The 25020-nt window shown below is 56.6% G+C and overlaps 1 protein-coding gene across 10 annotated transcripts in view; it reads left to right on the forward strand.

The window, feature by feature from the left end:
• The window catches only part of CHD6 (chromodomain helicase DNA binding protein 6), a 93315-nt gene that overhangs the window by 47488 nt on the left and 20807 nt on the right, over positions 1-25020 (forward strand). For 6 of the 10 annotated variants that reach the window (XM_042801092.1, XM_042801093.1, XM_032992938.2 and 3 more), the window contains 22 exons: positions 21-159; positions 750-899; positions 3855-3920; positions 4414-4472; positions 4844-4961; positions 6428-6514; positions 6793-6942; positions 7248-7369; positions 7996-8239; positions 8682-8858; positions 10439-10582; positions 11363-11618; positions 12119-12329; positions 12837-13032; positions 13568-13732; positions 14123-14302; positions 15506-15616; positions 18955-19157; positions 19567-19769; positions 23088-23247; positions 23681-23770; positions 24782-24885. In XM_042801092.1, coding sequence (XP_042657026.1) covers positions 21-159; positions 750-899; positions 3855-3920; positions 4414-4472; positions 4844-4961; positions 6428-6514; positions 6793-6942; positions 7248-7369; positions 7996-8239; positions 8682-8858; positions 10439-10582; positions 11363-11618; positions 12119-12329; positions 12837-13032; positions 13568-13732; positions 14123-14302; positions 15506-15616; positions 18955-19157; positions 19567-19769; positions 23088-23247; positions 23681-23770; positions 24782-24885 — 3335 coding nt within the window. The remainder of the gene's footprint in view (positions 1-20; positions 160-749; positions 900-3854; positions 3921-4413; positions 4473-4843; positions 4962-6427; positions 6515-6792; positions 6943-7247; positions 7370-7995; positions 8240-8681; positions 8859-10438; positions 10583-11362; positions 11619-12118; positions 12330-12836; positions 13033-13567; positions 13733-14122; positions 14303-15505; positions 15617-18954; positions 19158-19566; positions 19770-23087; positions 23248-23680; positions 23771-24781; positions 24886-25020) is intronic. The other 4 variants (XM_032992944.2, XM_032992946.2, XM_032992939.2 and 1 more) reach the window with 3 other exon arrangements.

Genomic DNA, 25020 nt, shown 5'->3' on the forward strand with positions numbered 1-25020 from the left:
CTGTCACTCTGTCTTGGCAGCAAGGACACCCCTGTGGAGAAGAAGAAGAAAGGGAAGAGGAAAAATGAGATACCAGTGGACAGTTTGGATTTGGATCAGGATCTCCTGAGCCCATCCATGCAGAGCCCAGAGGAGTCTGCAGAGTCGGCCGACAGCCAGGTATGTCCGAAGCCCTTGGCTGGCTGCTGGTGGGGGGAAATTCTGGTTACCTCTGATTGGGAGAACAGCTGGGCCCTAGGGCTCAGAGAGCATTTGCAGCAGTGTGGCTGGTAGACCCCAGCCTCAGGACTGGCTCCCCTCTGGGGCCACGATCTGCCAGCTACACTGCTTAAAGTCAGCTGATGGCCCTGGGTTGGGTTCACGTTGCTGCCCTGGACACTGCACATCCCTCAGCCTTGAGTTTCCCTCTCCTCCATGGCTCTTGGCAACTCCTATTTCCCAGCACAGCACAGGGAGGCAGGTCAGCCCTGCAGGGCTGGGAAGCTGCGTGTGTCTCTGCAGGGCTCCTCTGCTTCAGGTCTTGGGGATTGATGGGGCTGATTGGGTCAGGCATTGATGGAGACCTCAGCACCGCGGTGATGGCTTTGCCTCCAAGGGCTGCCTGTTCTTCCCACCACCTCCATCCCACTAGGACAGGGAGTGGGCTGGAGATCAGGCAGTCCTGGGGCTTCCTCTCCTCCGCTTAAGCAAGGAGGAAGTATTTGGTCTGTCCATGTCCCCCATGACTGCCTTTTTCATCCCATATACAGAAACGCCGCTCAGGACGGCAAGTGAAGAGGAGGAAGTACAATGAAGACCTGGATTTCAAGGTGGTGGATGATGATGGCGAGACAATAGCTGTGCTGGGAGCGGGGCGAACCTCTGCGCTCTCCGCCTCTACTCTGGCATGGCAGGCAGAGGTATGACTGGGTGTGGGACTGGGGTTATGGGGCTTCCTGCCTCCCGCAGGGTGTCCCAAAAATGTCAGTGATGAGGTTCAAGGAAATGGGGACAGCACAAGAATGGGGTGAGAGTGTGCCTGTCCGGGAGGGTTCACGCTGGCTTTGAAGGGACTGTGAGTGCACAAAGGGATGGGCAAGAGGCGTGCAGGTCCAACTTTCCCCTTCTGCTTGGAGACTAAGGCCTGTGAAACATCTTGTATAGCTGGATATGTCCCTGAAGGCATGACCCACCCACTGCCCATGCCCACCTTTGGCTCCTGTCTCTGTAGCTCCTGTCTGTGAGGTTAGTGTATTATTTTGGCTTTGCCAGCCGAGGGCTTTATAGGTGTCAGGTCATTGTTTTCTGCCCACATTGCTGCTCTCCATTGGTGCCTCGGAGCAGAGAGATGCCCAGAGTGACGCCAGCCAGCCAAGCTGCATCTGCCAGGCAGCATGATAGGGATCTGGGCAGCATGGCAGGGACCAGCCAGTGTCACTGCAGTTTGGGCCTTGTTGCCCTGCCTCCCCTGCCCACTGGTTCATCACTGGCCCCTGGTGGGTGCTGCCAGCTCCTTCCTGCTGGTCTGTAGTGGATCCTGCAGCTCATTCCCTCTCTCTGGTCACCAGTGTCATTTTGTCTGGTCACTGCCAGACATTAATAATGGCCACTAATTGTTTTCATAGTGTTCCTGTGTCCCTCTCTATTCCCCTCTTCACAAGGCTTTGGTGTGGGGATTAGTCAGCTCTGTTGTTAAGTCAGTAAATAAGACCTGGCCTCATGCTCCCTGCCTTGCCCAGAGGGCTGCTGCACAGGGAAGTACTTCGGGTGTTGCTTCAGCTGCTGCCCTGGGCCATGTCCCAGCTGGGCTCCAGGCAGTGATCTCTAAAAGTGAGATTTTCAAAACAGCAGGGTAGGAACGGGTTGCCTTTGGCATGTGTCTGTGCTGCCACCCTGCTCTCCTCTTGGTCCTGGACTTCCACTTCTATTTGTCCTGCTCCAGATGAATTATTAAGGCTGGTATCTGACAGCAGCAAGGCTCCCTGCTGAGTTGGCTGCTCTGGGCTCCTGCCAGCAGGCTTGGCTGGGTCTGGCTGTGGTTGCTCCCAGCCTTGGGATTGACCCAGCAGGGCAAGATGGGAGTGCTGAGGCCTCAGGGCTGCTCTTCCCATGGCCTGGACTTGCAGCTTTCCTCCCTGGATCCTGGCCATGTTCCTCAGCAGCTTTCTGGAGTGGTGTAGGGCTCCTCTGGCAGGCTGCAGGCTGTCAGCAATGAGGCATGGACCTGTGTAAGCTGGCTGGACCGTGGGTCAGCCTGGAGCTCCCAGCCACAGCCTGCTGGAGGTGGCTGTGATGGCAGCACAGTGCCCCTGGCTGTATTCACACAAACCCTTTGGGCCAGGGTCAAGCTGGAGCTCAGGAGCGCCAGGGTGGGTGTCTGGGCATGGGGAGAGGGGCACTGCACAGTGGCTGCAGGGGGAGCATCTCTGTGTGTTCCCGGTGTTACCCTGATGTGGAGCAGACCTTCCCATATAGGGCAGAAATCTCCCTTTGGGCCACAGGACTGCAGCTGAGCGGCCCAGACAGAGCTGCTGTTAACCCGCCCAGTGAGTTGTGCTGGGTCCAGCATCCTGCCCCACACCACAGGGAGGATGCTGAGGCAGCATGTTGGCTGAAGGCTGTGGCATGGAGGGGTTGCTGCAGCCCTGGGCACTGCCTTGGCTTTCCTAGACCCTTCTGGGTGAGTGGTGTGGGATGCCCTGGCTGTCTGTCCCTCCCCAGCCTGCCCTATGCCTTTCTTGGAGGGGTCTTTCTAGTCTGTAAAGGGACATCTCAGGTCTTCTTTGCCTTGGACCAGGGCCTTCCTCCATCTGAAGGGGATGAACAGAGTCCTCCTTGCTGCTCTGCACTTTGCTCTTCCTCCTGCTGCCTTGCCATCATCTCCCAGCCAGGGTGGAACTGATATTTCTATTGCTCAAGCAAGCTCCACATTTTTGCTGTCTGTCCCCTCCCCTTATTTTTGCCGTACCTCTCCTGCTACAGCACAGACAGGCACAAACCCGGATCTCTTGTCCTTTGGGGTTTAGTGGGACTGGTCCTGCCACAGCACACAGCCGGGAGAGCCTCAACCTCCCCACTTGCCCTGCACCTGCCATCTTGGAGCTGGAAGCAGGACAGTGTCAGGGCCACCTCCAGCAAAGCTTGTGCGCTCAGCGTGAGGGAGTGGGGTGGGGGGCTAGGAGGTGGCCAGCAGAAGGTATCTGCAGCCTCATGGAGTGATTACCTCATGGCAAAGTCAAAGCCTGCGGAGGGAAGGAGGTGGCACTTTGAGCCTGATGGGAAGAACTACATGGACAGCTGTGGGGCTGAGGTACTGTTGTCCATGTCCTGTGGCTGTGGGCAGGTGGCAGCAGCGGACGATGCCTGTGGCAGGGCCCAGCAGGCCTGCTACCTGCTCTGCTGGGGCCCTTGGGGCCACCCAACACTATAGGATTGTATAAATGCCAAGGGAGGTCAGAGGTCTGGCATGGAGAGTGGCTGGGAGCAGAAGTGCCCATTCTGACGTATTTCCTTCCTTGAGTCTTGGGGCAGAAGTGCCCAAGCTCCCTGCTCTTTTCTGGGAGACTTGTCACCCTCTCTGGCTGCCGTGGCCTAGCTGGAAGGATGTGCACAGCTAAACACGACAGTGCTGTGGCCTTGCTGGCCCAGGGAGCACAGGCAGAGAGTGAGTATAGCTGGGCTGGCAGCGCCTGCACCCTCACACCCAGCAAAGGTTCCCCAAAGCACAGCTCTCGCAGCTCCTGCTGTGCCAGCTCTGCCTGCCCGGCTGGTGGACTGGGAGAGGAGGATCAAGCAGCCCTTCGGTGCTGGGAGGGTGCCAGGGGCCAAGTCATGCGATGAGCTGGGAAAACAGCACTCTGCTCTCCTGTCCCCAGGAGCCTCCCGAGGACGATGCCAATATCATTGAGAAGATCCTTGCCTCCAGGATGGTGCAGAAGGAGGTGAGTGGCAGAGATGTCCGTGGGGCTGGAGGTCCCAGGGCAGAGGAGAGATGGGACCTGCCTGCCTTGAATGGCAGGGACATGAGACGTAGCAGTAGTTGGTGCTGCCATGCTGTCCTTGCACTTGCACTTCGCAGGGTGCTGCTGGGGCGTGCCCAGACTGGCACCTTTCTGAGTTGGGGATCAATGTGGTGCCTCTCCTGCCTTGGGCACCAGAAAGCCTCTGGAGAGGAGTAAGGTCTGGGCTGATGCCCAGGAGGTGTTTGAGTCCCCTGTGCTCAAGGGTGGTCTCACACCACGTTGTCCAGGGCCACTGAGCCTCTGGGGCAGGCAGCACGCTGAGTGCCTGGCCATCCTCGCCGTCCGTGGGGTTCAGCCTCGCTGGAGCCTGGGGCTGGGCAGGAGATGCCTGTCTGTGCCCAGGCCACAGAGGATGTCCCTCAGTTTCTGCACAGGGTCTGACTGTCACTAACTCTCCTTCCCTTGGTTTCAGGCTCATCCTGGAGGCCTGGCATTTGAGATGGAGGAGTTCTACGTCAAGTACAGGAACTTGTACGTGCGGTGTTGTGGTGCTCTGTGCTGCAGCAGTGGGCCCTGTGCATGCAGGAATGAGGGCTTTGTGTTCCCACCTCCATCTCATCCCCAGCTGCAGCACCAGCATCCCTGTCCCATTGCCCCCATCCTCCTGAGCCAGCCCTGATGGTGGGAAGTGGGAAAGCGGCTGCAGCTGCAGAACTCAGTCTTGGCCTGGACCTGGGCCACGGCTTCCTCCTGTTTGGGGTTTCACATGGCAAGGCATAGGCTGGGTGTTCTCTGGGTCACTGGGAAATCCCTGCTGGTCTGTGTGGTGGATGGGGTTGGGCCCAAATGCCTCTTTGTTCACGTTTTGTTGATTTTTTTTTTTTCTTTTTCTTCCTCTGCAGCTCCTACCTCCACTGTAAGTGGGCAACTCTAGAGGAGCTGGAGAAGGACCCCAGGATCTCCCAGAAGATAAAGCGATTCCGGAACAAGCAGGCTCAGATGAAGCATATTTTTACAGAGGTGAGAGCTGAGTGTGGCAAGCAGCTGCACACAACCCCAGCACACCTGGGCCCGGGTGCAGTGGCTGAGCGCTGCCTATGGCACCTCCCTGCCCAGGTGAGACCAGCACCAGGGCCAAAATTCAGGGCTGGAAGTGGGCAGGCAGGGCTCACTGTGCAGCTGTGCCTGCCCTGCCTGAGCTCTGCCATAGCTCAGTGATGCCGGGGTGCTGCCCAGAGCCCTGCCTTTGCCCTCTTGCCAACACCATGGCAATGCCCCGGGCAGCAGCATGGCCCCTCAAGCTTCCAGGCTGGTTTGAACCAGGGCACAGCACAAGAGGGTGAGCAGGTGAGGCTGCTGGAGCTGCGGGGCCATGGCAGTGCCCTCAAAACTCGTGATGTCACTGTCAGAGGTTATGGGCAGGGTGACAAACGTCCCTTGTGAGGCACTTCCCAACCCTGGAAGCATTGCTCAATGTGGGAGAGGGCAGCGTGCTGTGCTGGAGGTGCTTTCATGGTAGAGCAGAGATGCTATGGGAGAAAGGGAGCTATAAATACTTGGGCTTAGGGCAGCTCCTGCCTGCTCTGCTCTATAAGCAGATTAATTTTCTTTAATATGAAAGGTCTTCTGTAATTTATCTTGCTGCTCCAGAGATAGTTGTTGGATCTCCTCAAACTGCCCCTTACAAGTGGAAATCAGGCCAGTAGGCTGTGAAGATTTCTCCATGGAACTAGTTGGAAAGCTGGGGGTGTGTGTCAAATTTCTCACTCCCAAGTCTGTTTGGGGTCTTTCCCAGGATGCAAAGAAAAAGCATGTGTTGGAACACACTGTACCACTAACAATTTAGCAAGGCGCAAATGCTCTTTTCTGTGACTAACTGGGGCTTGGGGAGCTGTGAACATATAAGTGGTTTTTTTCCTTTCCAAGCCCTAGCCAATGTGTCACTAAGGACCACTGCTCATCTAAAGCCAACTCCTCCCCAGGTGTTCCTGGCAGGAAGATGAGCCCCTTGCCTCATGAGCGGTTGCTGCTGGTGACTGCTGAGCTGTGAGTGGGGAGAGAGAAGGGCAGAGACAGAGAACAAGGTGTCATCCCTTGCAGAGGTCTAGACTTCATCGGGTTCTTTGGGTGCCTCTGTGCTGTGTCAGTCATGGCTCTGGATGCTGCACATAAGCTGGAGCATACAGCTCAGGGCTTTGTACCTTGGGGCCAAGTGGGCTGGAAAGGACATTCCTGCCTCCCAGCAAAAGCAGCATGGAGCCTGTGGCCGCTCTAAAGCAAGAGTTTTGCCTTCTGTAGGGCTCCTGTGTCCTCCCTGCCCAGAGACAGCTGTCACATACCTGCATCTAGAGCACTTGGTGTGCTGTGCACAGCTAGCAGCATCCTGGAGACAGATGCCCTGCAGCACAGCTGTTTACTCATGCCCACCATCTGTTTAACCCTGGAATCACCTTGAACTTACCTCTTTTTACTCTTTGTTGTTGCAGCCTGATGAGGATTTGTTCAACCCGGACTACGTGGAGGTAGATCGAATTCTGGAGGTGGCTCACACAAAGGACCCTGACACTGGGGAGGTCAGTGGCTGCATCGTTTGCTTGCCCCGTGGAGGGAGGAAGGCTTGGCAGGAGACCCAGACCCACCACATGCATCACAGGTCATCTCTGAGCACCCTGAGGCCTTCCCAGCCTTGCTCAGCCTGAGACCTGTCCCCAGGGACCCCTTGGCCCAGGGATGAATGGAGGGTCACTGACTGTCCCTGTGATTCACCATCAGTCGCAGTGTGTGCCTGCTTGCTGGGGTTGAGCGGCCACGAGCCCTGTGCAGTCTCTGAGCCTGTCTCTCCACGCTGCAGGAGGTGACTCACTACCTGGTAAAGTGGTGCTCGCTGCCCTACGAGGAGAGCACCTGGGAGCTGGAGGAGGATGTTGACCCAGGGAAGATTAAAGAGTTTGAAGCCCTCCAGATCCCTCCAGAAATCAAGCACATGGTAACGTACCCAGAGGTAACGTACCCAGCTGGCAGCTCACTGCCCTGGGCAGGCAGGGACTGTCTGTGACTTGCCAAGGTCCAGCAGTGCTGGCCTTCTTGTCCCTGCTGCTGCAGTGCAAGCCCCATATCCTCCCTTCTGGATGGGTTAGTTAGCAGGATCTGAGGGTGGGATCCAGAGGCCAAGACCTTGCTGTGAATCAACTGTCAATGACTGTCCTGGAGTGGTGTCCTGATGCGCAGGCCCAGAAGCGGGGTCTGGCCTTACTGAGCATTCGCCTCTTCCTCTCCATGGACCTTGCTCCTGCTCTCTCCTCCTAGGAGCGCCCAGCATCTGAGTCCTGGCAGAAACTGGAGAAGTCCCGGGAGTATAAGAACAGCAACCAGCTGCGGGAGTATCAGCTGGAGGGAATGAACTGGCTGCTCTTTAACTGGTATAACAGGTGAGGGGCTGGAGCCCTGTGCTCCCACAGGGAGACCTGCTGGCAGTGGGGCCCTGGTGTGTGCAGTCATAGGAGCGGCAGAGCTGGGGCAGCAGAGATGACAGTAGGGGCCTGACAGAGCAGCTTCTGAGACCTTCCAGTGCTGGGGCTGTCAGGCAGATGCCAGAAAAACTGTGTGTGTTCTAGCTTTGCAACTGAGTCTTTAGAAATGTTTCTGCCTTGTAAATGCTGATGAGTCTTGGAGATACTAGGGCTTAGCTAAGGGCCTATGATAAATGTGATTTTTGGTATTGGCCAGACTGCTGGTGACCCATTCCTGTGGCAGGAGTACAGGAATATGCATGTTCTCAGCTGCAGCAGGCCATCAGATGCATCTTTCACTGGCTAGTGTGCACCCAAAGGACAGCATCTTTCACACTGACTTTGAGCCCATCATCTTGCAAGAAATTGGATGGTCTGGCTTGCCCAGACCAGTTTGGGCCACTGTACCAATGTCCCCCCACCCTCCGTGCTGCAGAGTCAGAGGTGTGGGTGGAGGTGATGTGCCTGACATCCCATTGAGGAGTTGGCAACAGGGTGGTTTCTGCCCGAGAGACACGTTCACCTACCCTTGTCCCTCTCTGCAGGAAGAACTGCATCCTGGCTGATGAGATGGGGCTGGGGAAGACAATCCAGTCAATCACCTTCCTCTCAGAAATATTCCTGATGGGCATCCATGGCCCCTTCCTCATCATCGCACCTCTGTCCACCATCACCAATTGGGAGAGGGAGTTCCGCACTTGGACGGAGATGAATGCCATCGTGTACCATGGCAGCCAGATCAGCCGACAAATGATCCAGCAGTATGAGATGGTGTACAGAGACACACAGGTGATTGATGCACATAACTCTCCCGGGATGTGTCCCCCAGCCCTGGCTTCCTTTACTTGGGAGGCACTGAGCTGCACGTGGAGCTTGGTTCATCTGGAGAGGGAAGGGTGATCTTTTAAGACCCCTTTGCTGGCACGGGCTCAGGGTGCACTGTATATGAGTGAAGAACAGGCCCAACTCATGCAGAAACGGGAAAATGCAGCAAAGCCCTGGCCTCAGTTCTTGTCCAGGCCTGTTTGTCTGCCCTGAAGCAGTGTCTGGTTTGGAGAGATGCAGCCTCCAGCCATCGAGGAGGCTTGCAGGAACCTGCCCGCTACTTGAGATGGATCTGGGCAAGTCCCGGACGGGAGCCAGATGCTAACACTGATATGTTGACAGGATGTCTGACAATGTCCTGCTGTCCTGCAGGAGTCAAGCGCTGCATATGGTTTATGTCTCCTAGGGTAACCCTCTTCCTGGAATCTTCAAGTTCCAGGTGGTTATCACCACCTTTGAGATGATCCTTGCCGACTGCCCAGAGCTGAAGAAGATCCAGTGGCGCTGCGTGGTCATTGATGAGGCACATCGCCTGAAGAACAGGAACTGCAAACTCCTTGAAGGGCTGAAGCTCATGGCCCTGGTGAGCATGTCCTGCCCAGGTTCACGTGAGAACAGGGTGGGCCAGGAATGGCCATGCCTAGCAGTCAGATGCCACTGCCAGCTGCTCAGGCCCAGTGCCAGGGCTGAGAACCCCCTGTCAGAGGGAAAACCGTCCAGGACCCATCAGGTTGCTGAAGCAGTGCCAGTGATGGGGGGACCCTTTCATGGATGGGGCACTGGTGCCCTGCAGCCATCACAAACTCCTTTTTGCTGAAGTGGAATATTAACCCACAGCAGGCCAAGTCCCCCCATGCCTTCCCATCTGTGTGCACTGCCTGGCCTTGCAGCACAGCTTGGACTGCTGCAGCACACAGACACAGTTGCTAACCAGTGCTCAGCATCCACTGGCTGTGATATGCCTTGTATCCTGCAGTGAGCAGGGCTGCAGTATTCAAGCTGGCTTATTAATGCTCTGCAAACATGAGACCAGCCCATGCCAGGGATGGGGGTGCAGGACTCTGTGTAGTGAAAAAGGGATCAATGAGCTGCTCTGAGGAATGAATTTGGATGTCCAACTTCTTTCCAGCCCTGGGAAAGGCAGTGCTGCTGTTTGCTGGACTGACGGCCATCAGATCTATTGGATCTCCCAGCCCTACCCAGCTTCCATCACACCCACCTGTAGCTGGGCCAGGCCTTCAAAAATTATTAGTCTTATGTCTCGAGTTCCCAAAGACCCCGCTGTTTTCCTGTGACCTTCTGGCTTGTGCAGGTCCCTGCTGGGATGTGAGCAGTCCAGGGGAAAGCGAGGTTGCTGCTGGCCCCTGTTAGTAACCATCACCTTTCTTTGTACAAGTTGTGTGGGACCCTCCCACCTTACCGTTGCCCTTCTTTCATAGCTGGTGACTCTTGGGGACATTCCCTGCATTAGATTGGGCAGGAGGATTAGCCTGAGCAGTGAGCGAGTGCCCAAGTCTTTGGCACTGCTGGGACAGAGTGGCGGGTGCACCCTGGGAGGCAGCACCCAGTGGTGCCTGAAACCAGAGCCTGTGGTGTCAGCGCATGGAAGGCAGTGCCTTCTCCTTGAGGGGTCACCCGCTCCTCACACCCCAGGATCTTCGGGAGTTGTCTGGACCTCTGCTCATGCTTGCCCTAGCAGTAGGTCCCTGATGCCCTTCAGTATCACATGGCTCTGGGCCACGTTCCCTCTTGTTCTACCCAAGCCCTGAAGAGAGATATCCTGCCCCCAGATGGGGGCACGGAGGCTTGGGCTCTGTCAGCATCCCTGCCCAGTGCCAGCACAGCCCTGCCTGAGGGTCTTGTGCCAGGGCAGGCCTGAAGCATGGGGACAGTGTGGGATTCTCAGTTTTGGCTGTTGTTGCTGCACAGGGCTGGACTGGAACATGTCCATGGGAGCATCCTGGGAGCCACAAGACAGTGTTACATGGCAGTGGCTGGGTCAGGGCTGGCACCATGGCCAGGGAAGCCTTTTGGGGAGTATATGTGCCCCCAGGCCACCCAGAGTGCTCCTGAGGCTGGAAGACAAGGAACACTGCGCTCTTAGGACCCCTTGGACCCAGCCAGTGGGTCTGAGCCCTCAACCTGTTTTCTGTGTATACCCAGGAGCACAAGGTGCTGCTGACAGGGACGCCCCTGCAGAACTCAGTGGAGGAGCTCTTCAGCCTCCTGAATTTCCTGGAGCCACAGCAGTTCCCCTCAGAGACAGCCTTCCTGGAGGAGTTTGGAGACCTGAAGACAGAGGAGCAGGTACCTAGAAGAGTGATGCTGATGACTGTTAGCACAGGCCACTGGGACACCAAGCCAGGCACGCACTCAGACATGTGCTTCATGGAAATGAATAGGACTCCTCATGCCAGAAGCAAAGTTGTGACAGAGTCCCCAAGGCTGCTTTGGAGAGAGGAGACCAGCCTGTGCCAAGCCAGTGGTCTGCTCCCCACCTAGCTCCCTACTGCCCCTTGCATGCCTGGGTAGCACAGCTGACCCGGCGTTCCCACCTGGTCTGTCCCTGAGACCAACAGGAGTGTAGGGGGAGTGAGGAGATCAGTAAGTCCATGTCTCAGTCGCCCTCATCAGGTTCCCCTGGAGAGCTGTCTTCCAAAGCTCCCCTTGGGTGTGGGTTGTGGAAAGCAGCTCAGTCCCCTGGGCTGTCTTGCTGCCATTTGAATGTCTGGCTTAAGTGGAGATTGCACAAAGATCATCATGCTGAGGGAGCAGGCACAGGCACATGGAGCAACTATCTCAGCTGCTATCAAAGCTCTCCACTCTCCTCCTGCAGCAGACACATTTACCCAAGGCTGCCAGCAGCAGAAGTGTGTGGAGTTCATGGCCCAGGGCTGGTCACTCACATGCCTGCCCCAAGGAAGCCAGACCCTGAAGTTGTCCTGGCTGTCAGCAGAGCAGCTGCTTCAGGTCATTTGTAGTGGGTTTCCAGCCTGGGGAGGCTCTAGCATTGCAGGCCCCTCCGCTGTTGTCACCATGTGCTTGCCACGCAGGAAGGGCAGTGAATCTCTGCACTTGCTCTGGCAGGTGAAGAAGCTGCAGTCCATCCTGAAGCCCATGATGCTGCGACGGCTGAAGGATGATGTAGAGAAGAATCTGGCACCCAAGCAGGAGACCATCATTGAGGTGGAGCTGACCAATATTCAGAAGAAATACTACCGGGCCATCCTGGAGAAGAACTTCTCATTCCTCTCCAAAGGTGCCAACCAGCACAATATGCCCAACCTCATCAACACCATGATGGAGCTGCGGAAGTGCTGCAATCACCCATATCTCATCAATGGTGAGGGCTGTGCACTGGAGGTATGGGGAGGGGGCAGACATCGCTGCAACACTTACTGGTCACTACCTGCAGAGCTCACCCAGCTTGGGAGCCAGCTCAGGCCCTCGTGCCATCTGCTGCTGGTGTGATTGTGCATCCAGGCCCAGCACAGGATGCAGTGAGCTGCCTTGTTGCCCTCATGGGCAGCCCAGCTCCCCACAAGTGCTGCTTGCTGGTGGGCACTTCAGAGTCTTGTGAAACTCACTATGTTTGGGGGTGTTCTGGCACAGGACCCTCCCCAACATCCCAGCCTGGCTTAAACAAGCCAAGAGCTGGTGCAAGTCCTGAGGAAGGAGTGGAGTCACAGGAGTGGAGGGGCTTCTGAAGGTCTCTAGCCAATCCCCCAAGATCTGATAGCATGGTTCTGTTCCTTGTGTGGTGGTTTGCTGTTGCCCTGGAAGGGAGGCTGGGGGCAGCTGCACTGCCAGCCTCAAGAGCTCATGTCCCTTCTTACCTGGCAGGGGCAGAGGAGAAGATCCTGGAAGACTTCCGTAAAACACACAGCCCAGAGGCACCAGACTTCCAGCTGCAGGCAATGATCCAGGCGGCCGGGAAGCTAGTTCTCATTGATAAGCTGCTTCCCAAGCTGATTGCTGGTGGGCACAAGGTGCTCATCTTCTCCCAGATGGTGCGCTGCCTTGACATCCTGGAAGACTATCTCATTCAGAGGCGGTTAGTATGGCTTCAGCATTCACCACAGCTCCTCCACATCACCTCCATCCTGCACTGTAGATACAGAGTGGAAACAGCCCAGGGTGGGGATTTGGCCGTTCTGTGCCCATGTACCAAAGGGTGCGAGTTACAGGCTACTGCTGGTGGGTGCAGAGACCCCAAAGCTGGGCAGCTCTGGCCTGCCCATTCTGCGTTGCCCAGGGCTGGTCCTAGGAGTGACCAAATGGAATTAGGCCCTTCCCTTGGTCCTGGTTCCCATGAGCCCTATATCCATGCACTGTGCATGGGGTCGTGATGATTTTACCATCGTAAGAGGAATGACTTTTGAGAACAACCACAATGTGCACAGGCTGATGGGGCCTGAGCCTTCACAGGTCCTGCCAGTAAGTCCCGTCTGCTTGTGTGCTCACACGCAGCCCAGGGGAAGGAGGAAGAAGGGGTTTGTAAGCCGCAGCCGGTTCAGGCCCTGCCGTGACCCTGCTCTCACTTCTTCCCCTCTCGGAGCAGGTACACCTATGAGCGCATTGATGGGCGGGTGCGCGGGAACCTGCGCCAAGCTGCCATTGACCGCTTCTGCAAGCCCGACTCGGATCGCTTCGTCTTTCTCCTGTGCACACGGGCGGGCGGGTTGGGCATCAACCTGACGGCTGCTGACACCTGCATCATCTTTGATTCAGACTGGAACCCACAGAACGACCTCCAGGTAATGGGCTGGGGCCGGGCCAGGCTGCTGGGACGTCCTGCAGGATGGCTTCCATCACTCGTGCCAGCCAGGGAGAGAAGGGCAGCAGCACCCAGCTGCACTGGGCGTGGGGTGCTGTGCTGGGAGGGCTGGCAGGAGCACGGGCAGAGGGGACACGTCGTGGGGGAGATCACAGTGTGGCTCTAAAAGCATGGGTGGGCTGCAGACCTGGCAACACTTTGTCCATACCTAGCGTTGGAGGGAGTGAAGTGTTGGGTGCCCCAGATCTGCAGAGAGCCAAGGCTCCAGCCTGAGCCCCGTGTCCTTGCCTGGGCGTGCAGGAGCCTCCAGTTCCTTCTTCACAGCTGCGCAGGGCCAGCACTAACCAGCACCTGCTGGCAGAGCCCTGTCAGGTCAGCCAGAGGCACTAGATGAGGGTGCTGTGGAGGGTGGGAGCTGACTGCCTCAGATGGGTGAGTGGTGGGTGCTGGTGCAGGGTGCCACAAGCCACGTGGTCCTGATGCTGCTGGACTCACTGTGCCCTCTGCACTCCCAGGCTCAAGCTCGCTGCCACCGAATCGGGCAGAGCAAGGCAGTGAAAGTCTATCGCCTCATCACCAGGAACTCCTATGAGCGGGAGATGTTTGACAAGGCCAGCCTGAAGCTGGGCCTGGATAAGGCTGTGCTGCAGGACATCAACCGCAAGGGCAGCACCAATGGGGTAGGTTGGCTGTCAAGAGTGGGGCTGGGTGGGAAGTGCTGCAGGAGAGCTCTCCTTCTTCCCCTGCAAGTCGCTGCCCTGTTGGAGTGGAGACCTGAGCCGGCTTCTGGGGGGGGAGAGCCCAGTCCCACCCACTCACATTGCTGCTCTTGGCCTGGCGCTGCCAGGTGTTTGGGGAAGGTGTGGTGCTGTGACTGGGTGATACGACTGACATCCCTGACGGTCCCTGAGGCAGTGTTTCAAAGTGACCTCTTTGCTGTAGCAGCAGGAGGTCTGGGTTGCCTTGGGGCATCTCTGCCCTCCCTCCTGGGGCAGAGGGAAAAGCCTTCTCCTGCTGTGCAATGCCCAGGGTGGCTGGCCAGGTTGGTGATGCCCCTGTGTTTTGGGCAGGTTCAGCAGCTCTCAAAGATGGAGGTGGAGGACCTGCTGCGGAAGGGTGCCTATGGTGCTCTCATGGATGAGGAGGACGAAGGATCGAAGTTCTGTGAGGAAGACATTGATCAGATCCTCCAGCGCAGGACACAGACCATCACGATCCAGTCTGAGGGGAAGGGCTCCACCTTTGCCAAGGTGTGCTGTGCTCCACTGGGAGGGAAGGGGCACTCCCCTTGGAGTGGTGGGGGACACGCTAGGAGTACTCAGGGCAGTAGTGGTGGGCTGGCCTCTGACCTCTTACGTGATGAGACAATGTCTGCACGGAGGCCAAGTTCTCCTGCCTGTCCCACTGCACCCAGAAGTGAGACCTTGCTAGGGCATGGCAGCAGCGTGTTCTCCTGTCTCACTGGTGGTCAGCAGAGCATTGAGAAGGGGGTGGGTGATGTGAGGCTGCCTAGGAGGGTTCATCTTACCTTTCGAAGCCGGCTCAGGCTGGTGAGAAGGCAGAGCAGGGGCTGTCCTGCAGGTGCCAGGCAGTGCCAGGGTGTGCTCTGTCACTGGGTCAGCGGTGCGGACGGATGCAGAGCTGCTCTTGGGTCCCAGTCAGGGCACTGCAGGGTGGGGGGCTTGCTCTTTGATGGGCTGAGGCCTCCTGACTGTGGCAGCAGGCCATGCCCAGAGCTGTTGTGGGCAGCGTCAGGCCTCTCCTTGGGGAGGATGGATGAGTTCAAAGCCTGGGTGAGATTCAGTCCTGAGCTGGGCAGACCTACTCATGGACTAAGCTTATTTCATCTGGAGTCTGTCACCTCCCCTGCCCTTCCGGACACTGGTGCTGCCTCGGTGTGGTGCTTTGCTGAGCAGAAATGTAGGTAGAGACCTGGGCTGCTGGTGGTGGAGGAAGGAGTTGTGATACTTTCAGCACAGCCCTCCCACAGCACAGCCTATTTCTGTCTCCAGCCTCACTATTCTGCTGCCGTGGAACCTCGCTCTGCAGGGAGACCCCCAGGGGAGTGGTGGGACCCAGCTGCTGGCCTGCACGATGCCTGAAGCTGGGTGCTGTGAGGCCCTGCCATCCCCCCAGGAGAGAGCCTGAGGAGCCAGCTCTGTGCCACACTTGTGGCTGGTGTCTGCTGTGGACACCAAGGGCCAGCTGTCCCTCCTCCTCTTACGGGTGACACAGCCCAGGCTCCCGTTTCCAACAGATCAGGCAGGACAGCAGAAGAGCGGGGTTCAGCTCCCTTGAGCAAAGAGCACTCTGGCATGTATCAGCATGGGGTGTAACACCCCATGGCAGCAAGACTCTGTGCTGCAGGCAAATGTGTTGGGGATCTCTAAATGGGACAAAGCACACTGGGATGGTGGGCTGCATCCTGTTCACTCCTCTTCTTTCACTCCCAGGCCAGCTTCGTAGCATCAGGAAACAGAACTGACATTTCCTTAGATGACCCCAACTTCTGGCAAAAGTGGGCCAAGATAGCAGAGCTTGATACAGACGCCAAGAATGAAAAGGTAGGATCTATCTCATGGCCTGTGTGCCCCACAACCGATCTGACACCGCGATGTGTGCTCTCCAGGCAGGATCTGTGTGCTTCCTCTGGGCTCGCGAAGGGATACGTGTTAGGCATCAGGAATTACTGCAAGGGAAGACTGACTCGTGTGCTGGCTAAATCCCCAGTTAGTTTAGCCACATGTTGGGCCATGTCTACGTATTATTTAGAATGCTCAGTCTGCGTTCTCAGCTACTCCCAGGCCTGGTTTAGAGGTGACAGTTGAGACTGACAGTATGTGAGGGGAGGAGAGGTTGAAACAGGCTGTGCAATGCCATGCCTGTGAACCCAGCAGGCTGATGTGACTGCCTGTGTGTGAGACAGAGCTGTGTCAGAGTTCCCCACAGCACAGGCAGGCACGAGTGCCTCCCACTGCCAGCCAGGTTGAGTGCTGGCAGCCTGGGCAGCTGGGGCTCTATCATGGAGCAGTACCAGGACAGTCCCGTGCTGCCCTCCAGGTGCCAGCTCTGATCTCCCAGCTCTCTGTCTGTCTCACCAAGCCCAAAGATGTTCATTAGCTCAAGGCACACCAGGGCCAAGATGCCGTGCGCCCTGGCAGGGCACAAAGGGACCCAAGTGCCAGCTTTTGCTGTGGCTGGGAATTGGTGAGGTGAACAAGGCTCTTCCCACGCCTGGGGGAAGCTGTGTAACTATTCCCCAGCCCAAACGCAAGTCCACATGAGCCCTGGCACCCTGGGCAGGGGTGGGCATTTGGCCTGGCAGCTCTGGAGGAGGCCTGGTGAGCTGACGTGAGTTTGTATACTCCAGCCCTTCAGTCCCTGGAGCTCGCAGTGCCAGGCACATTCATTTCGCTGCAGCCTCTGGGGCTCCCACCACCCCAGGTGTCGATGGCTAAGGAGGTGGTGTTTGTCGTGGTGAAGCTCTCCCAACAGCCGGCAGAGAGGAGGCCGTGCGAGTGCACCCGCTGGCCTGGGCTCCCTCTCCTCTCCCCGGTTGGCCCTCCAGGCCCTGCGCAGGGCCACAGCATCTGTGGGCTTGTTGAGGGAGCCTTCAACCCAGCAGCGAGTCCAGCCATTTAGTGACCTAGAAGCAAAGCGGCCTTGCAATTAGTTGAGGCTGGCGGGGAGCAGGTAACATCAGAGCAGGCAGGTCCCTGGACTTGGTTGTGTGTCACATGGTCCTGTTCAATGCCAAGGTAATAAATAATAACCACACTTCTCTGTGATTTATTCGTAACATTTAATGTATGGGTTCCAGCAGCAGCACAGGAGGATTTTGAGGAGCTGCAGTTGCATGACAGTGCTGAGACACTGCTGGCTTGTGTCAGGCACACTGGCACCCTCAGCCAGGTCCCAGCTTCTCACCAGCTTTGTGGATATGAGGGCACCCCTGGAACTGGGGACCCTTGCTGGGCAAGCACTGGACTGTGATACTGTAGAGGAATCAGTGTACTGGCTGGGCTGGAGCCAGTACTGGCTGGAAGGCAGCACCTCTTTGCAAGAAGTGTTTCTTTCTGGTGAACACAACAATGCTGTGAGGGCTGTGAGGTGCTGAGCTGCTTCCCCACCTCGTTTGTGCTCACGGACGAAGGCAGGTTGCAAGGAGGTTGAATATCATGGCAGTGGCACTGGGTTTGTCAGAGCATTGCTGCGTGAGGATGCTTGGTCTGGTTTGAGTCTCAGAGCTCTGTCCTAGGTTAGAGCAGGCTGGGGAAGGGACTGCCAGGGACTCACTGCCTCAGGGGAGGGACACAGACCTGCATAGTGTCTACAAATGCTCCCCCTTGCTCCACTTCTCACCTTCTCTGAGCAGGAGGGTGCAAGCAAGGTCATCCAGGCCAGCTTGGTTTGGCCCTGACACCGCAAGGGATGTTGTGAGAGGACATTCCTCTGTTACTTCCCTGTGCTCTTACAGTGTCAAGTGCTTCCTCATGCTGCCTATTGGGTGTTTTCCGTATCCCACTGAACACTAGCCACATACACCCAGGCCAGAGGGGTTGTTTGAAAACTGTGTAGGTCAATATCCAGGCATTGCTTGAGAAACAAATCTCTCTAAAACCTGAACATGAGTAGAGATGAAGGGAGCTGCCCAGGGATTCTCCTGGCCTGGTGGAGCAAGTGGGGACAGGTTTGGATTGTGCCACTCCTCCTTCCGTCAGTGTTTGCGGCCCTGCTGTCCTGCCTTCAGGGATGGGAACAAGAAGTAAAGCCAGGTGGATCTGGCATGCCTGTCACCATGTCCGGGTGAGAGGGTTGCAGACTGCTTCCAGAGTCTTGCCTCTTGCCCTCACTGGCAAATTGGTGCCTTCCCAGCAGCAGCCATGGGCAAATGTGGCAGCTGGAGCTCTGGTGAGCCAGTGCTTGGCTTCTCCTGGCCTGGTTAGCAGAGCTGCCGCATGTTCCCCACACATCTCTGGGGAGCATCTCCCCGGGGCAGCATCCTTGTTCTCAGCCTCTGTCTGCTCGGCCCATGAAAGGAGCTCCCTAGCTGAGTGCTGAGATGGAGCTGAGATGGAAACTCTGCCTGTCAGGAGGCAGGAGTGGACAGATGGAGTCCCACCTCTCGGCTTGTCCTGCTGAGCTCGTGGGCTTGGCTCCGATCTGAGCCTTTCTCCTGGCTCCTCCATCAAGCCTAGGGTGCTGCGGCCAGCTTCAGTGCAGACCTGGGACCTGCCAAAATTCCACTTAAGGCAACAGCACTGTAGAGATGGTGTTAGACAGCAGCAAGAGGGAGGCCCCGCAGTGCTGCAGAGCTCACTGCTGTAGCAGAGTGAATGAGAGAGGGCAAGAGTGGGTATGTGTGTCCTGTGTGCTTGAAATCCAGGTGGATTTAGATGACATGGATTCATTCAACAGGGCGGGGGGAAGGAGAGGAGGCAGATACACGCTATTTAACTTCATATTGCTCCCTCCTGCACCTTTTTGGAAGCTGCCTTTCCACTTCCAGCCCACCTATCCCCCCAACACAGAAATTACACCGCCTCCAGCACAGCGCTCAGCGCAGGCAGTGCTGGGAGAGCCAGGAGTATGATTCAGAGCTGAATCAGCTGCTGGTTGTCAGCAGTTTGAACCCAAAGGGCTTGATTTTCAGCCTGCCGTCATTCAGGCTGAATTTTGTGCTGGCCAGAAATTGTCTCGTGTGTGGGCAGAGCCACATGCAGGTAATTTGAAGCAGGTATCCCAGTGGGAAGGTGATTGCTAGTCACGGGGCTGGCAAGCCGGGAACCAGAGGCATGAGCAGAGCAGGGTGGCAGTGTGGAAAAGACGATGTTCTGTGCCTTGATGGAAGGCAGGTGGTTTTGCCCACACCATACCATGTTCTATTCTCTGTTCCTCACAGGAGAGCCTGGTCATTGACAGGCCCCGGGTGCGGAAGCAAACCAAACACTACAACTCCTTCGAAGAGGACGAGCTGATGGAGTTCTCTGAGCTGGACAGTGACTCAGACGAGCGACCCACACGCTCGCGGCGTTTCAATGAGAAGACACGGCGGTACCTGCGGGCTGAGTGCTTCCGTGTGGAGAAGAACCTGCTCATATTTGGGTGAGTGTTGCCCCCTCCCAGACTGCAGATCCACAGCCTCCAGCTGCCCCAGTGCACACATGGGCTGCCCCAGTCTCTTTCTTCTGTCCCTCCACCTTGCAGTGTGCCCTCCTTCCAGCAGTGACCTCCCTGGTTGGATCTGGGCTCTAAGTGAACATTTGTGGTAGAAGGAGAGTCAGGGGCATCAAAGCATGAGCTGGCAGTTGCCACTTCCAGAGTCTGCTCCTGCCTCTGCCCTGTTCAGTCCTAGGCAAACCTCTCCTGCTCTCTGTTCCCATAGCACGGGGGCAGAACACCCCTATCCAGGGGAGCTGGCAGGGCTGTTGCCCCTGAGCGAGCTCCTGGAGAGAAGTGCCACTGAGGTCTCTAGTTGCACAGGAGTGTTTACTCTGTGTTCCTGCTGTTCCAGCTGGGGACGATGGAAAGATATCCTGACCCATGGGCGGTTCAAGTGGCACCTGAATGAGAAGGACATGGAGATGATTTGTCGGGCCTTGCTGGTCTATTGCGTCAAACACTACAAGGGGGATGAGAAGATTAAGAGTTTTATCTGGGATCTCATTACACCAACGAAGGACGGCCAGAACCAGGCTCTGCAGAATCACTCAGGTATTGCGTGTTCTCTCTGCCATTGCACCTGTACCTGTCGCCACTGTGCCAGCCTACGAGACCGAGGCTGCACAATTCAAAGCAGAACTGACTGACACAGCCAGCAAGCAGTTGTGCTTGAGCACCATGACTCTCTGCACAGAGGAAGTCACTGCCGTGGGACTGACCTCCACACTGACCCTCAGAGCCAGCAGCAGGGGCTGGCTGGGTGGGGGCAGCTGTTTCCTGGCTCCCATTGCCATGACTGGTGCAGAGACAGCCTTGTAGTGGGAGCAGAGATGCCATCCTACCCTCAAGTGGGCGTTACTAAGTTTTCTATGGCCTGTGAATACTGTCAGGGTTCCCCCACATGGGGAGACACCCCAGGCAGTGAGCTCATGGGGTGCTGGTGACGGTATGAACACATTGGGTGTGATAGGTGTGAGGGTGCTTATTCCACTCAAAGCGTAGATGTGTCTGGCTGTTCCTCAGGGCATGGCAGGACACAGTGTGGATCGTTGTGCAGGGACCCTACCTGTGCCTGTTGGCAGCTTCAGCCCTAATGCCAACAGCTGAGACCATCAGGCACAGCACTCGTGGCTGTGCCAGGGAAGCTGGTGGTGCGGTCTCTGCAGCCACCTCACCCCAGGTGCCTAGCTTGTGTTTCCTCTCATCTTGGTTCTTGTCCCAGACATACTGGTCTGCAGTACCTGCCCTGATGTGTGGAGGTGTGTCGTTGGTTGGTCCTGAGAGCTCTGCAATGCAGGATCCTACCCAGGTGATGCTGCCTTCTCTCACTCCATCTATCAGGACCCTTTATCTCATGTTTGGCTGTGCCCTCCCTGTTCAGAGGACTCATACGAGTACTTTCCAGTGTGTGTGAGGTCAACATATCACACCACATGCCCAATTTGTGATTGCACCTGAATTCTGTTGGGTGAAGGCTTCTGGTGTATCCTCAGCTTCAGACATGGGCCACCCAGAGCCATCCCCAGCCCTGCTCTCCCACTGTGTCTGGCTCTGCCTGGGCCGTGGGGCACTGCAGATTCACCCCGCTGCCTGCAGTGCAGTGTCTGCTCTCTGTAAGCATCCCCTGGGGCAGGAGCAGCACTGCAAATAGAGCCCACCATGCAACAGCATCGTGCAGTCGCAGTGGCTTTTGTCTTTAATGATATGAAGACAGAGCTGGTGCTGGCTCCTTGGATCAGCTGGAGGGTTGTGGCCTGGGACACGTATTCACTGCCCATTCCGTGTCCAAGGACTCTGCGCTGACGTAGCAGCACAGGGCCTGCATCCTGCAGCTTTCAGGACAGGTGAGTTGTGCTGGGAGGGCCGGCTGATGGAGGCCATGGCTCTCCCTCAGGGTGAGCAGAGCCCCACAGCTGTGTGCTGCTTGTTGTGTGCTTATGATGTGTGGTGCAAGGTGAGTAGCCGGGACCTTCCAGCCTGATTTTGGCATCAGGGAGCTAGGCCAAAACCTGGGGCTCCTGTTTTGAGGTGGTGGAACACGAGGAAGGCTGTGCTGAAGTGCTGTTGCTGAGCCCTGAGAGCATGCTGCATGTTACTTGGTGCTTAAAACCTGACATCACCATTTCTCTCTGGAAATGTCCAGCTAGCTTTACAGTGTGAGATCCGAGCATGTGGCCTTCAGTGGCTTCCTGAAGTTACTCCAATCGCCTCCTACAATGTGGGCCACTCTGACAGTGCTGTCTTCTGCCCTTGTCACACAGCCCTGCCCAGAGCGGTGCTGGGACTGGGCTCGAGAGCCCTATAGGGAGCAGAGCAAGAGTAAGAAACAAATTGACTGATATGAATGGGCTTGATTTAGATAATGCCAAGTAATGAACAAGCCACAGTTTCAGTGGTGGGTCAGAAATGCTTTAGTGCAAGAGCAGCAATAAAATTGGATATTTAGCAGAGGGAAGCAATTAGGAGCTTCTCCATCAGCTCTTCAGAATGGCTTTTCCCACCTGTAAAACCTCCATGTGGTCTTGGCCAGAGGAACAATGAAACCATCTAGCCTAACCTCAGGAGCTGGAGGACAGCAGAACCCTTCAGCGTGAAGCAGCTGCAACAGCAGGCCCTGCTGTGGCTCACCAAGGAGCCTGGAGGTACCACTCGAGTTTGCAGAGAGCCGACCAGGCAGGACGTGCTCCGGGTCTCCGTGATGTGCAGAAAGCAACAGCAACCTCCACCGCTTGCTAGTGCATCCTGGGACTGTTCCTCCTCAATCCCGTATCTGCGTGCTATGAGGGGTAAGCCCAGCATGCAGGCAGCCCAGCTCAGGGCTCTGCTGTCCTGGAAGAGGCCAAGCTGCTGAGGAAGCAGTGTTTGCCCAGAGATCATCAGGCCAAATCACTGCTGGGGACAGGAGCCGTGGTGCCCACTGCAGGCCTCCAGCAGCCACCTGGGCTGGAGCCCCTGCCCTGTCGCGGAGCTGCAAACTTTATGCAGGTGTTGAGGACGTGGTGACACTCTCTCTTCTTCCTTGGTGTCACAAGACTGGACAGATGGGATGGGACTGCTGAGGCACCGCTTTCCTCTTTGCACACATAGGCAGGAGAGGACATCTGCAGGACCATGCCTCAGAAGTGGCTGCCCAGGAAGGCGGCTCATCCCTCTCGGAAGACTTCAAATAATAGTGACCCCACCAGGAGTTGTTTCCACATTCTGATGTGAACTCGCATCTTATTTCAAGGTTGAAAATGTGTTTAATTTTCAGCTTCAGCCACTGGATCTCATTTTATCTTTGTCAGCCAGATGTGACTGTGTTCCTTTTCCCTTCAGTATCTTTGCAAAGTGTAAACGCCCCCTGCAGTGATCTGGTTCCCACTCAGCCCTCCTCCTGATGCACAGAATAGGAAACAACCCTTACATCAGGATTGTCTTCTGGTCTTTGACCATTTGGGAGCTTGTTTGAACTCTTGTCCCAAATCACTGTGTTGTCCCCACAGGGTGGACTTTAGAGCTGGCTGTAGTATCTAGATAAGGCTCTTAAGAGCCAGGCCCAGAACCAAGGTCCCTTCCATGCCTCAGTGTGATATTTTTATACATCAAGTGGCTGTGTTATCCTTTGGGCTCACCACTGCACTGTGAACTCACAGCAATTCAGTTTCTGTGGTGATCCCCAAATTTTCCTTGGAGACAGAGCCTTCCATGCTCTGCATTTACCTCGTGCACTTTCCTCACACTGGCTCATCGACCTGCAGCCAGGAGCTTTGCACAGCCTCCTTCAGCTTCCCAGCTCTGCTGCCCTGCCTGGGCATCAGAGGTGCCTCATGGCAGTGCCCAGCCTGGCCCACGGTGCCCATGGTGCTCACTGGCTGCCACTTGCTGTTACAGGCTTGTCAGCACCGGTGCCCAGAGGCAGGAAGGGGAAGAAGACAAAGAACCAGATGCTGCTTCCCGAGATAAAGAACGCAGACTGGCTTGCCACGTGCAACCCCGAGGTCGTCCTGCATGACGACAGCTACAAGAAGCATCTCAAACAGCACTGTAACAAGTGAGAGCAGGAGCCCGCGCTGGCTCATGGAGACGGTGGGCTGAGGGCCTTTAGCATGGGGAGGGTGGGAGGGAGCTGCGAAGGGCTCATAGCCAATGCAGTATCATCATGCTCCAGCTGCTAGACTGCTGTTGGGTGCTCCTCCAGCTAACAGGAGCCATGTCCTGAGCAGCAAACCTCTGGCCTCAGGGCCCCAGCAAATTGCAAGGCTGGGAACGGTGACGTGACACCACGTGTCGGGTGCCCGTCCTGCTTTGAGAAGGTGGGTCCTCCCACATGGGGGAAACATGGTGTCAAGCAGGTTTCCCTGACCTTGCTGACCCGCAGAGTGTCCCCCTGCAAACACTCTGGCAAGGGCTGTTGGGCCAAGCCTTGGGCTGCCATCTGAGCATTTGTGTGCTAGCGTGCCTTCCTCTCTGCTGCCCCGAGACAGGGTTCTGCTGCGGGTACGAATGCTCTACTACCTGAAGGCTGAAGTGCTGGGGGAGGCTGCGGACAAAGCTTTCGAGGGGACCCCTGCCAGGTAGGGACCTTACGGTGAAGCCCTGCAATACTTCTTGGGGAGGTGGTAGGTAGCGCTTGAGTAACTGCCACAGCCATCCAGCCCAGCCATGTCTGGGCTCACCATGGCTCTGCACAAGTCAGGCCCTGTGGTCAAATCCTCAAATCTTACTCGGGCAAAATTTCATCCTTAGACGGCAGCTCTGCTTGAGCAGGGACTGTGGCCGTGGCAGCTGCGTTGAGGCAGCTCTGAAGCTGCAGTACCAGCCTGGAGGGGTGGGTGAGGACACTCAGGGACACCCTGCAGCCTTCAGAAAAGTGTCTCCACATGCTGCCTGACAGATTGGCCTTTAATCCAGAGTGGAAGCCCACAGAGGCTGTAGCCAGTTCCCAGGGCCAGCCCTTGGAGCAGAGCATGCCCCATCACTGTGGCCTGCGGTCCCTTCCCAGCACTGAGGACAAGAGGGCTGACAGGCTCTGTTAATGCCACTGAGCTTGCAGCCTGCCAGCTCCTGACCTTCTTTCAAAGACTCGGCTCACAGTGCTTCAGAGGGAAGTGTGGTATGCTGAGCTTAATTTTCTGGAGCAGGGACTCCTGCCTTTCCCAGCACAGTTCCATCAGCATGAGTCTGTTCAGAGGGAACTTTGCAGCCCATCCCACCAGATGCTCTATTCTTTTGGGGTTGGTAGGTTTGGTTTCCCCTAAGAAATGCTGTTGAGATCAGATAAGATCTCCAGTTCTCTGGTGTTGATTGGTTGGGAGGGGAGAGGGGCTGTGCAGCCTCCCCTCTTCTGGAGAAAGAGGATGGGGGAGGCAGTGGGTTGCGGTGGAGCTAAGGCTCGAGCTCTCTGACGGCAGGGAGACATGCGTGCCAGGCTGTGGTGGGGCCCCAGGCCAGCCCTGCATTCATTAGCTGTCCCCAAGCCAGCGAGTGATGGCTCTTGTCTCCCCGTGTCCCTGCCCAGCAATGCCCAGGGTGTTCCAGTGTCTGGTGAGGCTGGTAGAGGGACATTCATACCTTGTCTGCCACAGGGAACTGGATGTGCTGCTGCCAGACATTGACTATGTGGAGATCCCAGTAGACTGGTGGAATGCTGAAGCTGATAAATCCTTGCTCATCGGTGTCTTCAAGCACGGTGTGTACCCAGCTTGTCTGGCGGGTGCCGGTGTGTGAGAGGGACCAAAGTGGAGCACCTGGCCAGAGCTCCAGTACCTGGAGGGGGCATCATGTCAGTGTGAGGGGGCAGGGCTGCAGCCATGCACCATAGCCA

This window comes from Tyto alba, unplaced genomic scaffold (assembly GCF_018691265.1).
Source record: "Tyto alba isolate M040663 unplaced genomic scaffold, T.alba_DEE_v4.0 Super-Scaffold_33, whole genome shotgun sequence".
Lineage (NCBI taxonomy): Eukaryota > Metazoa > Chordata > Aves > Strigiformes > Tytonidae > Tyto > Tyto alba.